The sequence below is a fragment of the Chiloscyllium plagiosum genome, unplaced genomic scaffold, assembly GCF_037043375.1.
Source record: "Chiloscyllium plagiosum isolate Xiang-an unplaced genomic scaffold, Cpla_swu_hap1 HiC_scaffold_37, whole genome shotgun sequence".
Classification (NCBI taxonomy): domain Eukaryota; kingdom Metazoa; phylum Chordata; class Chondrichthyes; order Orectolobiformes; family Hemiscylliidae; genus Chiloscyllium; species Chiloscyllium plagiosum.
In genome coordinates this window covers 15658228-15674276 of record NW_028270175.1, presented here as the reverse complement: position 1 = coordinate 15674276, position 16049 = coordinate 15658228, and the positions used below count along the sequence as shown (strand labels likewise).

The 16049-nt window shown below is 39.3% G+C and overlaps 1 protein-coding gene across 6 annotated transcripts in view; it reads right to left on the bottom strand.

The window, feature by feature from the left end:
- Positions 1 to 16049, bottom strand: part of prkcz (protein kinase C, zeta) — a 431548-nt gene that overhangs the window by 94475 nt on the left and 321024 nt on the right. For all 6 annotated transcript variants that reach the window (XM_087980378.1, XM_087980379.1, XM_087980381.1 and 3 more), the window contains one exon: positions 7912 to 8001. In XM_087980378.1, coding sequence (XP_087836504.1) covers positions 7912 to 8001 — 90 coding nt within the window. The remainder of the gene's footprint in view (positions 1 to 7911; positions 8002 to 16049) is intronic.

The window sequence follows — 16049 nt, the reverse complement described above, 5'->3', positions numbered from 1 at the left end:
CAGATACCTTGGAGGGTTGTGGGTCTTGAGAAATTACAGCAACAAGGATTGGCAAGGTTATGGAGAGATCGGATTACAAGGAGAAGAATTTTAACATAAGACATCACTTGACTGGAAATCAATGTATATTAGTGACATCCTGGACTGAGCAGGAAAGAGACTCAGTTAAAATACTGGCAACAAAGTTTTGGATAACCTCAAGTTTATAGAACTCCTACAGTGTACAAAGAGGCCCTTCAGCCCATCAAGTCTGCATCAATCCTCTGAACATTATCCCACTGAGATCCACGATCCTATCGCCATAACTCTGCATTAAATATGGCTAGGAGAAAGTGAGGACTGCAGATGCTGGAGATCAGAGCTGAAAATGTGTTGCTGGAAAAGCGCAGCACGTCAGGCAGAATCCAAGGAACAGGAGAATCGACGTTTCAAGCATGAGCCCTTCTTCAGGAATGAGGGAAGTGTGTCCAGCAGGCTAAGATAAAAGGTAGGGAGGACTTGGGGGAGGGGCGTTGGAAATGCGATAGGATAGATCCAACGCCCCCTCCCCCAAGTCCCTCCTCCCTACCTTTTATCTTAGCCTGCTGAACACACTTTCCTCATTCCTGAAGAAGGGCTTATGCCCGAAACGTCGATTCTCCTGTTCCTTGGATGCTGCCTGACCTGCTGCGCTTTTCCAGCAACACATTTTCAGCATTAAATATGGCTAACCCACTAAGCCTGCACATCTCTGGATACCATAGGGCACGTTAGCATGGCCAATCCACCATTCTTGCACATCTTTGGATGTGGAAAAGAACCACAGCACCTGCAGAAAAACCACACAGAAACAAGGAGAACACCCCCCACAGCCAATCGCCGAAGGCTGGAATAGAGTCTCCGGTGCTATGAGGCAGCAGTGCTAACCATTGAGCCACCGTGTCACCACAAATGTAGGGTAGAATGCAGAAACCAGCCAAAAGTGCACTGGAATCTATCTTGAGCCAACAGGTAATGAAGATGTGAAATGAGGCTTTCAGAAACTCAGTCAGGAATCAAATGTGATACCAAGGTTGAGAATAGACTGATTTCATCTCAGATTGTTGCCAGGGAGGTGGATGGAGTCAGTTGCTAAGGGAGAGTGTTTCGTGTGGAATCTGGATACAATGTTTTCATTCATTCAATTGTAGTAAATTCCTGCTCATTTAGCGATGGATGTTGAATAATCATAATTTAGCAACAGTGGTGAATCAGGAGAGATGGTGGTGACAATGGTTAACGAGAATCTGACCTGTTAAGAGTGAAGAGATTTTTCCAAAGCAGAACCGAAGCTCTAATGCTATACAAAAGTCTTAGACCACAAACATAGGAGCAGAAGCAGGTCATTCAGCCCAACAAGTCTGCTCTGCTTTTCAATGAGATCTGATAATCTTCCATTCCATTTTCCTGCCTTTTCCCCATACCTTTTGATTCCTTTATGGATTAATATTCCACATGGTTCAGCCTTGAATATATTTAAAGGACTCAGCTTCCACAGCTCTCTACGGTAAATAATTCCACAAATGCACTACTCTTCGAGAAAAATAAAATCCTCCTCCTCTATCTTAAATGGATAACCCCTTAAACTGAGATATATGCCATTTGGTCCTGGACTCTCCCGTATGGGGAAATAATATCTTAGCATTTACCTTGTGAAGAACCCCAAGAATCTTTTTGTTTCAATATGATTACCTCTCATTCTTCTAAACACAAATGAATACAAACCTACCCTAATCAACCTCTCCTCATGACAAAACCACTCCAAGCCTGGGATCATCTTGGTGTAAGAAATGGAGCATAGCCCTCCAAACACATCTTCACAATACAGCAGGAGCGGTCAGCCATGGAGGACATCGGTAAGAATCAAATCCCAAGAATCTGGATGCTGTGCCACTAGAGGTTTGATGACTTCAAATCAGTTGTCAGTTAGTAATGCATCTTCAAAATGACAAATTCTACATACTGCATCAGTAGCCTTGATGAACATTCAGTTCACCACACACTCATCACTCAGCAACAATTGAAGAAGATTTACACATTATATTTGCTAGTTTCATCGCATCAACATGTACTTTACATTGTTCTGAGCCTCGCACCCACATCTCACAGATTGTACATAGTGCAAACTATTCAACCACCTGCACCCTCAACAACCACACAGTTTCCACAACACACAAAGCATTTTGTTCTCTTGCAGTTTATAGTGGTACACAACTCCAATGATTTGCAAAGTTGAAACTTGGAAGAGAAAGTTAAAGGGAGACAGAGGTTTTTACAGAAGAAAAAAAATCCCTCTAGCTAGCAGGTCATTGGCTAAAGATCTAAAGCGGAGATGTAGTGCATATTTTTTCACTTAATTGTTGAGAGTTGAAGCATTCCATATAAAAAGGTAGTGAAAACTGATTCCATGAATAATTTTAAAAGGGAGTTTGATAGATATTTGAGAAAAAGGAACCTGCAAGATTAGAGACAAAATGTGGCAATGTGGGACTAAACACAATTACTCTTGCGATATCCAAGCACAGACACTGCAGACTGAATAGTCTCAATATGTATTGTTAAGTTTCTAAGATTCAGTAAATGTTCAGGGAACATAGCACAAGTGATTGCTTTCTACAATTAGTGTAACACAAAGTAAAATGTTTCATTTATAAAAACTTCAAGAATTACAGGTGATTACATATTCTACATGTTCATACTATATATTTAGCTACTCATTTTATATTTATAAATTATTTTGACAAGTAAACTTACTTTAGTATGCTGAACAGTAACTGGGCAGATTTACAGCATCAACAATTTTAAATGTAGAATTTTGAGCAGCCCAATGGAAAAATAAATCTCTAACTCCTGGCAAAATGCTAATAAACTAACCAAAAAGATTCTTCAAGTGACAGAGGTAGATAGGGATATTCAGTGCCTCATTTACACAACCAATTGGATGTCAGTAAGAAATCCCCTGTAATGTCAGAGGCTGAGGGGTGACCTTATAGAGATATAAAAATCATGAGGAACATGGACAGTACAAATAGCAAAGCTCTTTTTCCTAGGATAGAGGAGTCACAAACTAGAGGACATAGCTGAAGGTGAGAGGGGAAAGATTTAAAAAGGATTAACCTTAGTGATAACGTTTTCAGAGGGTGGTGCACGTATGGAATGTGCTGCCAGATGAAGTGGTGGAAGTGGGTACAATTACAACATTTAAAAAGCATCTGGATAGCTATATGAATAGGAAATTTAGAGAGATATGAGCCAAATGCTAGCAAATGGGACTAGATCAGATTGGGATGTCCCGTTGGTATAGAAAAGTTGGGCCAAAGGGTCTGTTTCCATATTGTATGACTCTGAGACCCTATAACACAGCATCAGCTCGAAGCATCTTCCCATTGCGACATCACAAGACTAAATTCCACTTTCCAAAAGTGTCTTAGCCTGAACACTCATGAAGGGAGGTTTTCTCATCAACATAACATTAGAAGTATTGAACCACAAAATAGGCATGAATTCTACTCAGAATAATTATTGGCCTGGCATGATTTATGCAGACCATCTCCTGAAGGTGGAGATGCTGGGAGCCAGAATGCAGAGACATAGATAAATATGCACTTACTGTATACAAGCCAGCAATCAAGGCATTGTACTGAGAATTTATGTTACAGTACAAATTTATTCATAAGAATCAAGATGAAAATATTGTTTCCCAAAATAAATGCACTAAAATTTATTTCAAAAAAGCCAATTTTTAAACCAAGTGATCTTTTGCAGTTTAGCTTTGAAAGCTCTCATCTATCAGATGTTTTGCAGATACTTATGAAGTTGTAACCTTACTAGTCATCAAAATATTCAGAAACTTGTGCTCTTCTGAATTGTATTTTATTAAATTGCAAACAGATTACTTTTGCATTTCTTGCATTTTCCTTCTGTAAGCATCACCTTTTTGCAAGTCATCTGTTTTCTGATTTGTTTCAAGGATCAAGACTATGCAATTTCTCAACTTCCTCTTCCTCTTTCTTCTGTAATCTAAAATTTAAAACTCAAGCTTGGCATCATCCTATCATTACACTTCAATTTATCTGATCTTGCCTCCATCTTGTGTCTTTTTATTTAGGCTTTTCCTTTCTTTTGAAAAAACAAAAATATTACTTGGATGGACTTATCAAATAATTGGGGATGAGAAAGTAAAGGAATCATTTTAAATTAGAGGCCAAATAATTACCAATTTATTATATGTTATGGTGGTCCATAACAATGGAAACAACAGTGGCTACTGTAATTAACAAATTACTTGTTATAGTTGCAATCTTGATGTCTTTAAACTCTTATCAGCAAATTGTCAGTTGAAGGCAGTCACATATTTGTCCTCATGTAACTATGATAATAGGTATCCACAACAGAAATATGTTCATTGATTAAAAACTTGTGTGCAGTCAGGGCTTAAGCATGTCTGCCAATGCACGACCCCCAAAGCGAAATTCATACCCCTAGACTAACAAACCATTGCCCCTGTGGTATCACAGTTTGAAGTCAAGTAGAACAGAGATGCTCCTTTGTTCGGCTATAGCATAGGTATCAAGTCACCAGATTATTAATTCAGAAACTCAAGCTCATGTAGGGGTGACTCAGTGGTTAGCACTGCTGCCTCACATCATTGGGGACCCTAGTTTGATTCCCCGGTTGGATGACTGCCTGCGTGATGTTTGCACATTTTCTGTGCATGGGTTTTCTCCAGATGTTCCAATTTCGTCCCACTGTCCAAACATGTGCAGGTTAGGTGGATTGGCCATGGGAAATATGGGGTTACAGAATGGGGGTTGGGTCTGGGTGGAATGCCCTTTGGAGTGTCTCGATGGGCCAAATGGCCTGCATCCACACATAGGGATTCTATGATTGTTCAAATCATTCAGCCCTCCAACTATTTGCTCCAAATGTTACTTTTATTATGACAAAAGCAGATTGCCAAACTTTGGTGTTTATATAAACAGAAATAAGAAAAAGAAAAACATATGCTGTGTTTAGATGCATGCCCTAAAATACATCTCATCTGGAAGATGTCAACATACTTCCCACACACTCCTGTCCAAGAATCAAAAGATGGCTGTTGGCTCAACAGATCAATGGAGAGACTTTAAAACAATGTCAGATCAAATTTACATAATATTTGATGGAGATTTGACTGCAATTTAAAATAACTCCATAACGGTTTACTATTTTCTCAATAGAAACAAAGTGCCTTCATAGGAATCATCTGACACTTCTAATTCTTCACTTCATAAAATGGTCTTCCATTGACATAGCCACCTCACCATGTAAAAACCTGGATGTAGGTTTACTCGCTGAGCTGAAAGGTTCATTTCCAGATGTTTTGTCACTCTACTAGGTAACATCTTCGGGCGAAGCACTGTACATGATTCCTACTTTCTATTTATATGTTTGGGTTTCTTTGGGTTGGTGATGTCATTTCCTGTGGTGACACAATTTCCGTTTTTTTTTCCCAGAAGCTGGTAGATGGGGTCTAACTCGATGTGTTTGTTGATAGAGTTCCGGTTGGAATGCCATGCTTCTAGGAATTCTCGTGCGTGTCTTTGTTTTGCTTGTCCTAAGATGGATGTGTTGTCCCAGTCAAAGTGGTGTCCTTCCTTATCTGTATGTAAGGGTACTAGTGAGGGAAGGTCATGTCATTTTGTGGCTAGTTGCTCTTCATGTACCCTGGTGGCTAGTTTTCTGCCTGTTTGTCCAATGTAGTGTTTGTTATAATTCTTGTATGGTATTTTGTAAATGACATTAGTTTTACTTGTTGTCTGTATAGGGTCTTTCAAGGTCATTAGCTGCTTTTTAGTGTGTTGGTAAGTTTGTGGGCTACCATGATGCCAAAGGGTCCGAGTAGTCTGGCAGTCATTTCCGAAATGTCTTGGACGTAGGGGAGAGTGGCTACGGTTTCTGGACGTGTTTTGTCTGCTTGTTTGAGTTTGTTGCTGAGAAATCGGTGGATGGTGTTCATTGGGTACCCATTCTTTTTTAATACACTGTATAGGTGATTTTCCTCTGCTCTGCATAGTTCCTCTGTGCTGCAATGTGTGTTGGCTCATTGAAATAATGTTCGGATGCAGCTTTGTTTATGGATGTTGGGATGATTGCTTTTGTAGTTCAATATTTGCTCTGTAAATAGAAATCAGGAATCATGTATCGTGCTTCGCCTGAGGCCCACTGAAGGTCACCCTAGTAGGGTGATGAAATGTCTGGAAATGAACCTTGCAGCTCAGCGAGCAAACCTACATCCAGAACCTCAACCTGAGCTACAAATCTTCTCAAAACTTGCTCCGTGAAAAACTCTGAGGGTTGCAGAGTGCAAATTCCATTTACTAAAAGGGTGCCCATTATTTTAAAAGTTAACCTTACCAGAAAAAAATAAAGCTTGTGTTCAAATGTATACCTTTGTGGAGTCAGAATTTTTTTTGGTAAGAAATGTTCAATACTGAATGCAATACATAGAGTTTATTCAATAATAAATCTATTTAAGATTACTCTTTGAGGTGTCTTACACTTGTTTTCACAAGTCCAAAAACTAGTTTTATTGGGTAAGATCCAAAAATCCAGAACCAAAAACAAAAATTGCTTGAAAAACTCAGCAGGTCTGGTAGCATCTGTGGAGACAAATCTGAGTTAACATTTCCATTTTGGTGACCCTTCCTTATAACAGTTCGAAACGTTTACCCTAAATGTCAAGTCTGATTTGTCTCCACAGAAGTTGCCAGACTTGCCGAATTTTTCCAGCAATCCCTAATTCTTTCAGTTTCCAAAAATCCAGTCCTCATTTTGTTATGATCCTGGCTGATGATACTACTGGACAAGTCAAATCCCAGAATGAAACCTGGCTTGATAGATCATATATTTAAGGATTTTTCTGAAGTCATGTGTGGTTAGTCATTGGAACATATTTATACTAAAACAGAACATAAAATTATGAAACAAAAATAAAAACAAGTTATTCAAAACAGTTCAGAAAAATTATAACAAACAATAAAAATATAGTTTCAACCTGCTCTACAACACTATCAGTTACGAAAACTTGTGCCCAGAGAAATTATACACTATCTGAACTCTTCAAAATTCTACTTAACTGACTCCTTCCAATTTCTTTTCTGCAAACTGTAGAGACAATTTTAAGATTCCTTTCTGAGTCTGTAGATATGAACCTTTCACGATTCAGGGGGCCTAGTCTTTCTCCAAAAACTTAAAGACTACAAAAACTACAAGATCTCTTGGCTTGGAATCTCCACAGACAAGACGACACTTCTGCTGAGGTGACTAGCTCCACTGCAATGAATTATACTTTTGTTTCTTCTAAACAGAAGAAATTAAAACAAGTTAAAATGGCTTTGTTCTGTTTCTTCTGTATCATAAAATCAATTGTATAAACATCTTACCCATCAACATTACACGAGTTCTCCCAACTTGACTGCAATCACATACTTTCCTATCAATAATGTATTAAAGGTCACTGTTCCAGAACGACTGTCTTTTAAAAACCCTTCAACAAACTGAACATTGCTCTGCTTTTGGTTTAAAATACAACTTCTAATAATTACAATACAATGTATAACACACCTTTCACCATAATTCTAAATATTAAGCATAGTTGCCCAAGTTCAAGGCTCCATTATAACTGATAGTCCAGTTGCACACTAATGTAAGCAGTATTCCTACAGTAATGTATTCCTAATAAACCAATTACAGAATATTTTTCTGTTTTGAATAAAGCAACAGGAAGAATTCCATCACCATTGGACATCCACTTCCTCATTATGCCGAAGTAGGCTGTTGCATCTGCATGTCCACCTGCCCATCACAGATATCAAATGATTGACAACTTGTCAGATGTACTGTATTACTCACCAGTTCCCAGTCAATGCTACGGAAAAAGGTGTGAGCCTGGATGTCAGCAAATCCTGTCTGTGAATTACACCCAAGTCGTTCTTTAGGGTCCTGTGAACAATTTAAACAAATAATATGAAAGATAAGTGTTGCTCAAAGATGATTACATGAATGTGTCAAATTTCTATTCCAAAGTCATAAACACTTTCCAGGAAATATATACTTCTAAAATAATATTTGAACAGCTGAAACACTGATTCTGAATTTAAATGATATTTTGTGTTATATGTTAACAATAGTGTACATCTTCATTCTGCTCACAAACCATTTTAATCCTGTAGATACTACAGTGCGTAATATGAAAAGTATATCAATGTTCCTTTAAATACCCAAGTTATGTCAGATTCCTATCCAAAAAATGTTTTTATTTTCAAGTAAATGTATTATTCAAATTCTTAATCTGGATGATGGATATTTATTTAAATATTTAAAACATAATTGAGCTTTTATTTAAGTTACCCCAGATTCATTGCCTTTGCAATGTATTTTATTAAACTTTTAATAATTTGTGAAATAAAAATTACAAGTTATGAGCAACCCAAATACAGAATCTACTCTAACCGCTCATTGTTTGTTATTCAATTGACATGACTATTTATTGTAGTTATAACAGTGACCCATGAAAAAGTTGAAACAGTCCCAGTATGGCTTAACATATCACAAAACTAGAGTACTGTTACAGAATGAATGCACTGAAAGTATTAAAAATAGAATAGCTTACACATTACTATTGTTGACAAGTTCTCATTTATCAATGAATGAATCAAACAAAAAACGCTCAATGTGGAAATTGACAAGGCTCAATTGAGATGTGTTGATCCACTTCTATTGTCAATTTTCAATAAAATACAACTGTTGAATTTTCTATTTCCCTCCACCTGTGCACTTACAAGTGGCAGACTGTATTAATCTATAGCAGGCAAACACCAGGGCAAAAGAGCAACTACAACAGCAAAAACATTGCACATGTGACATCTACAATGTAATGGGTGAGAACCACAACTGATGTGTCTCAGAAGTACTCTTGGCATTAAAGACACACAAGGCAATGTTTTATCTGAGTTTGGGAGTGATCCGCCATGCAGAATATGCAGGGTTCATAGCATCTCTTGAAGGTTTGTTTCAAATGGCATTCCGGTCTGATCTAACCTCCATTTAGGAGTATGCAGTGTAAAGTATGCAGTGTCACATGGTCTTCAGTTTCTAAGTGGAACTGAACACCATGTAAAAGTTAGCTCCTTTGTTATTTTCCAACTATTAACAAGTACTCATTAAGATGAAACTACACATTTTTTTGGCTGGGTTATCACAAGGTAGAAAAGCTTCCCAAGAGAGGAAGCTTTAAGTTGGTCCAAAAGGGGAGAAATACAAATCAGTGACTTTTGCTTCTAATCCATAACTCCCACACTGAGGGTAAGTTAAATCCAATCAATTATTTTCAACAGTATCAATATAAACTGATAAAAATAAAAGCAGACTTGATTCCTTTGCAAATACTTTCCATCATACCCATAAAGTTTTGCACTGGAGTTAAATTGCCTGAGCTGAAGACAAGTTACATACCAGAAAACAAAAATTAAGATTTAAAAATTTAATTTAAAAAATTCCTTTATCGTTGCTTATATTCTAAGTCTGTTTCCAAAATGACCTTGAGCTAGCATAACACTTAAGATCTAAATTGAAGAACTTGTTAACTGGTATCATAAGTAAGAACTGTATGAAAAAAATACAAGCTATTGCAACCAATTATAACATTTCTTACCTAATTTCTCAATAGTTCTTACGCGTCTTTTTGGTTTAGTCAATGTAATCTTTTTCAATAGTTTAAAAAAAACTATACCTGCACTGTAGAGCTACCATTTAGAATTCATTTCATTGCCACAAATCAAATGGGAGATGCTTATTGGAAATATGGGTAGAGAGTGTGTTGCTGGGAGAGCACAGCAGGTCAAGCAGCATCAGAGGAGCAGAAGATTTGACATTTTGGGCATAAGCCCTTCATCAGGAATGATGGAGGGCTGATGCACGAAACGTCGATTCTCCTGCTCCTTGGATGCTGTCTGACCTGCTGTGCTTTCCCAACAACACACTCTCAACTCTGATCTCCAGTCCTCACTTTCTCCTTGTTGGAAATATGCAGAACCTCAGTTTCAACCACATTATTTACTGAAGGAAGGGAGAAAGAAAACAATTAATGGTTCTGTTCGCCGAGCTGGAAGTTTTTGTTGCAAACGTTTCGTCCCCTGGCTAGGCGACATCATCAGTGCTTGGGAGCCTCCTGCGAAGCGCTTCTTTGATGTTTCCTCCGGTGTTTATAGTGGTCTGTCCCTGCCGCTTCCGGTTGTCAGTTTCAGCTGTCTGCTGTAGTGGTTGGTATATTAGGTCCAGGTCGATGTGTTTATTGATGTAACATCAACAAACACATCGACCTCGACCCAATATACCAACCACTACAGCGGACAGCTGAAACTGACAACCGGAAGCGGCAGGGATAGACCACTATAAACACCGGAGGAAACATCAAAGAAGCGCTTCGCAGGAGGCTCCCAAGCACTGATGATGTCGCCTAGCCAGGGGACGAAACGTTTGCAACAAAAACTTCCAGCTCGGCGAACAGAACCACAACAACGAGCACCCGAGCTACAAATCTTCGCACAAACTTTGAAAACAATTAATATTTAATTTTCAGGGGTCTGACTACTCATTTAATCAGAAGAGATGAATGACTAAGGAGGGATGAAAGAAGGTATAATTTTCCAAAGCAAAAACAAGAATACAGATAAGGCACACTGTCAACATGGACTATGAAGTTCTTTGTTCCTAAGCTTTACTGTAAGCTCAGGATATGTAAGTGTCAATATCTTCTAAGTTAAGATAGCAGACTCAGCATTGAAGCTCTATAGTGCAGATAGTGGCCATTTGGCCTATTGAGTTCCACAAACCCTCCGAAGAGCATCTCATCCAGACCACACCCTGCCACTCAATTGTCGTAAATGCACATGTACCATGGCTAATCCACCTAGCCTGCACATTCTTGGACACTATGGGGCAATTTAGTGAGGCCAATCCACCTTATCTGCATATCTTTGGACTGTGGGAGGAAACCGGAGCATCCAGCGGAAACCTACTCAGATGTGGGGAAAATATGAAAAATTCGTACAAGACAGTTGCCCTCGGGTGAAAGTGAACCAGTGTCCCTGGCTCTGTGAGGCAGAAGTGCTAACTGCCTTTGCCATCATGCCGTCCATATTGTGCCAGTGAGAAGTATAATTTCTCTCCTGAAATAGTACTTTTAAAACAGGCATGGTTCATATGTTGAGAATTCCAACAATTTGTACACAAGTGAGGACTAAGCACAGAGAACAGAATTATTCCAGTAAGATCTCTTAATTTAATATTAAAAGTATAATGCTAACAGCAGAGACTACCAAAATGTAAATGTAATGCTTCTTATTTGGTAAAGTACCTGCAAATAAACATTTCAATTCTGATTACTACTTTATTTGTTGATAATTTTTTTGAACTGTTCTTTTAATTGGACCTTTTTAAGTATCCAAATTTGTTACAGTAGCTTTTTTCAATACATATCTTTATAAACAGTTTTGGAGGTTTTAATAAAGTGACAACAGTAATGAAGATTATGTAGTAATCACAGTATTTCTTTAACCGCCGATGATGTTCTGAGTAACTGGCATGTTTAAATCTTGCTTACAATTTTAGTGTAGCAATGTTAACATAACCAGATTGGGTAATGAGTAAAAGGGAAGAATGAATCGCTTTTCAAGTCTCAAAACTCTTAGTGGTAATGATATATTGTACACTAGCTCAGACCTGGCCAACACAATTGGTGTGTATAGCAGCAAATTACAGGTTAGCACAATCCCAAGCAGCAGCTGTCAGGTTCTGAGTAGAGGGGTCTCCCAATGTGATATCTGCTATTGGCAACAAAGAACAGCAGATCCAACTAAAACAAAGAGTTAAATTAGCCCAAACAATCTCATCTGAATTAGTGGACTGAAGAACGAAGATTGCTACACTAGTGAAAATATTCTTTATAAAATCAGGATTTTTCACATGGCTTTCAGTGATGCAGCATTTTTGCTATATGGAAATTGCATAAGGTTTTACTGAAAAATCTACATATTTATACTCTGATAATGTTAAAACTTTTAAATCATACCAAAGGAGAAAATTATTGTGGACAAGCATGTAAAATCTGCATGAGATCGCACAGCAGGAATTCTCCACCAGAAGCAAAAATAATTGAAGATTTGGATTTTTGACCTTCTTTGTCATACAATAAAAAAGAAACTTGATTAAAAAAAGGCACTTAAGTTGGTGTTGAAATGAGAATACTGATTTAACGTTTATATTTAAATGCACATTAATAGCCATATTTTCTCTATTTTAAATATGGTTGGATAACATCATTGGTAAGATAAGGCAGGCCATAAGCACAAACTTTACCTATTGATGTCAGCTGTGCAAACACAAGCATTGGTATTTAGCAATACAAGTGCCAGGCCAACATCAGCCAAATAAACCTTTCTGAGCTCCATTTACTATGTCCATTGAGCCCATTTTTAACCTAAGAAAGTCAAAGTTGTTAAAAAAAAACCCATGCAGGATAAAAACGACCTGTAATGTTATCTCAGATTTTTAAATTTGCTCTCACTACATGTTCTCAATTTTGCAGACAACATACCTCCACTGAGAGATTTTCTTGAGAAAGCATGTTCCCGACCTGTGGCAAGAGGCCACCCAGGAGAGTGTCTTTTGCAAAATAAATAGTGTATTGCCATTGGTTTGAAATTCCTGTTACATGCATAAGTCAACTATTCCAATATAGAGCACAAGACATTTGCTCTTGTATTCAGCATCTTGCGGTTTCTCACACAATTATTTGGTAACAAATATACCTTTGAAACAATTCATAATGTATTAGAAGGTCAAAAATCACATGACACCTGGTTTCAGTCCAACATGTTTATTTGAAAACACTAGCTTTTGGAGCACTGCCCCTTCATCAGGTGTTAATGAGACAGGAAGACCTTAGACACAGAACTTATAAGGAGTTGTATGACCCGTTGATCTTTTCCTGAAAATACTGTGTCTTAAGGTCTTCCTCTCTGACTAACACCTGGTGAAGGATTAGCACTCCAAAATCTAGTGTTTTCAAATAAATTTATTGGACTGTCACCTGGTGTTGTGTGACTTCTGACCCTGTCCAACCCAGTCCAACATCGGTACCTTCACATCAATCACCAAGAGAAGTAATATGCCAGAAATTGCTAATGGGTGCACTACCATGTTTGCAACATCTACCTCAAGTTCCAAAGATATTATTTTCAAGTGAGTTAGAAGCCAGGTACCAGTTGATCATGTCTAGCATGCTGAGCAGATTATCCAATCCATGCAAAGATGATATTACTCTTGATCTGCACATTGATGCCGGAGACTATGAAACTGAAGACATCTCAAGGTTGAACTGTTATGCTTTGGCCAGAGACACTAAACAGTTGCACAATTTAAGGAGTTGCAAAGGCATCATTGCAAGGATGGTCTGACAGTATTAGACTTGCATTAATATTTGTTCATTTTGATCACACAGAGACAAACTTGGTATCTAATGACAAGTCATTTTCAAGGGCAAATAAGTCCTGATACCAAAAGCATTTCACCAAGCTATCATCTCCATGTTAAATTAAGGACGGATGGATGTTGAACATCTCTGAACTGGCCAAGGATGAATCAGGATATTCAAAGGTTCATGAATGCACGTGAGGCACACCCAATGTATCAACTCTATAAAATATTTCATTCACCTCTTCGATGAAAATAACCATAGGCCTATTTACAAAGGATTTCATCCTTGTGACAGGTTCCTTCTGTAAATTTGCCATTGTTCTATGACTTTGCAACACAAGTGCAACCATCATTGACATGATAAGCACTACTTTCAGTTTGTTCTGTGCCTGGGATCAGATGATGTTTGAAAACAGAATGCAGCACAGTGGCAAACAGTTTCGAGGTATGTATACATAGTGAGAGTGACTGATATCATATTGTGAACTTACTATCCACGTACCAATGGTCTAGCAGAATGTGATATGAACTGTAAAATCAATGGTCATCAAGTGTTGAATAACAAAGCAAGAGTGTTGCATTGCATTGCAATATTTTCATGTGCGACTGTTCAGTGTCTCTGGCCAAAGCATAACAGTTCAACCTTGAAATGTCTTCTTCAGTTTCATAGTTTCACAAATGGAAAGGGATTATTTCCCCCTGCACAACGCAAGATCTGAAGGCAAGTGTGAATGACCTTGCCTAGCAACCAATTGTCCAACCATTCTGACATACAGGGCATTCTTCTTCAACGACAGTGTTGAAGAAGAGGTAGCTGACAAGTAAGCAGGTGAAGAACCACCAAAATTATGCAGAGACAAAATAACTGCAGATGCTGGAATCTGAAGTACACAAACAGGAGGCTGGAAGAACACAACAAGCCAGGTAGCATGATGAAGTGGAGAAGTCAATGTTATGGGTATTAACTCATCTTCAGAACTAGAAGCGCGGGTAGGGGTTGCTACAGATAAAGGGAGAAGGGGAGGGGGTTGGGGTGGGGAGAGTAGCGGAATGGTGAGGTCATGATAGGTGGACACAGGTACAGTATGACTTGGTTGGTCGATGGGAGGGATCAATCTGGTTGGTAACAGGAAGGAAAGGTCAGTAGATGGAATGGAAGGGAGGAGGCAGGGCTGGAAAGGAAGCTAGGGGATGGTTGGGAAGGTTATTTGAAATGAGAGAACTCAATGTTAAGTCCTTTGGGTGGTAGGGTGCGCAGGCGGAAGATGAGGTGTAGTTCCTCTAATTTCAAATCTGATTCACTATGGCAATGGAGGATGCCTAGGATGGACATGTCAGAGGTGTGTGGGAGAGTCACTTGAAGTGGGCAGTGACTGGGACATTTGGCTGGCCGTTTCAGGCCAGGCGAAGATAATAGACAACAGACAATAGGTGCAGGAGTAGGCCATTCTATCCTTCGAGCCAGCACCACCATTCATACCAGGTGCAGTAGGCTTTTTCCGCCAGCAGTGGCTGCTCAAGTCTCCCCTCTGCACTTGTGTTGTGCCACGCAATAGAGCAGCAAGTTATTTTTATTTTTGGGGCAGCACGGTGGCACAGTGGTTGGCACTGCTGCCTCACAGCGCCAGAGACCCGGGTTCAATTCCCGCCTCAGGCGACTGACTGTGTGGAGTTTGCACATTCTCCCCGTGTCTGCGTGGGTTTCCTCCGGGTGCTCCGGTTTCCTCCCAAAATCCAAAAGATCAGGTCAGGTGAATTGGCCATGCTTAATTGCCCGTAGGGTTAGGTGAATGGGTAAACGTAGGGGAATGGGTCTGGGTGGGTTGCGGGTCAGTGTGGACTTGTTGGGCCGAAGGGCCTGTTTCCATACTGTAGGTAATCTAATCTAATCTAAAATTATGATCATGGCTGATCATCCTCAATCAGTATCCTGTTCCTGCCTTATCCCCATAACCCTTGATTCCACCAGCCTTAAGAGCTCTATCCAACTCTTTCTTGAAAGTATCCAGAGACTTGGCCTCCACAGCCTTCTGGGGCAGAGCATTCCATACACCCACCACTCTCTGAGTGAAGTTTCTCCTCAACTCTGTTCTAAGTGGCCTACCCCTTATTTTTAAACCAAGTCCTCTGGTTCGGGGCTCACCCATCAGCGGAAACATGCTTCCTGCCGCCAGAGTGTCCAATCCTTTAATAACCTTATACGTCTCAATCAGATCCCCTCTCAGCCTTCTAAACTCAAGCGTATACATGTCCAGTCGCTCCAATCTTTCAGTGTAAGATAGTCCCGCCATTCCAGAAATTGACCTCGTGAACCTACACTGCACTCCCTCAATAGCCAGAGTGTCTTTCCTCAAATTTGGAGCCCAAAACTGCGTACAATATTCCAGGTGCGGTCTCACCAGGGCCCTGTACAGCTGCAGAAGGACCTCTTTGCTTCTATACTCAATTCCTCTTGCTATGAAGGCCAGCATGCTATTAGCTTTCTTCATTGCCTGCTGTACCTGCATGCTTGC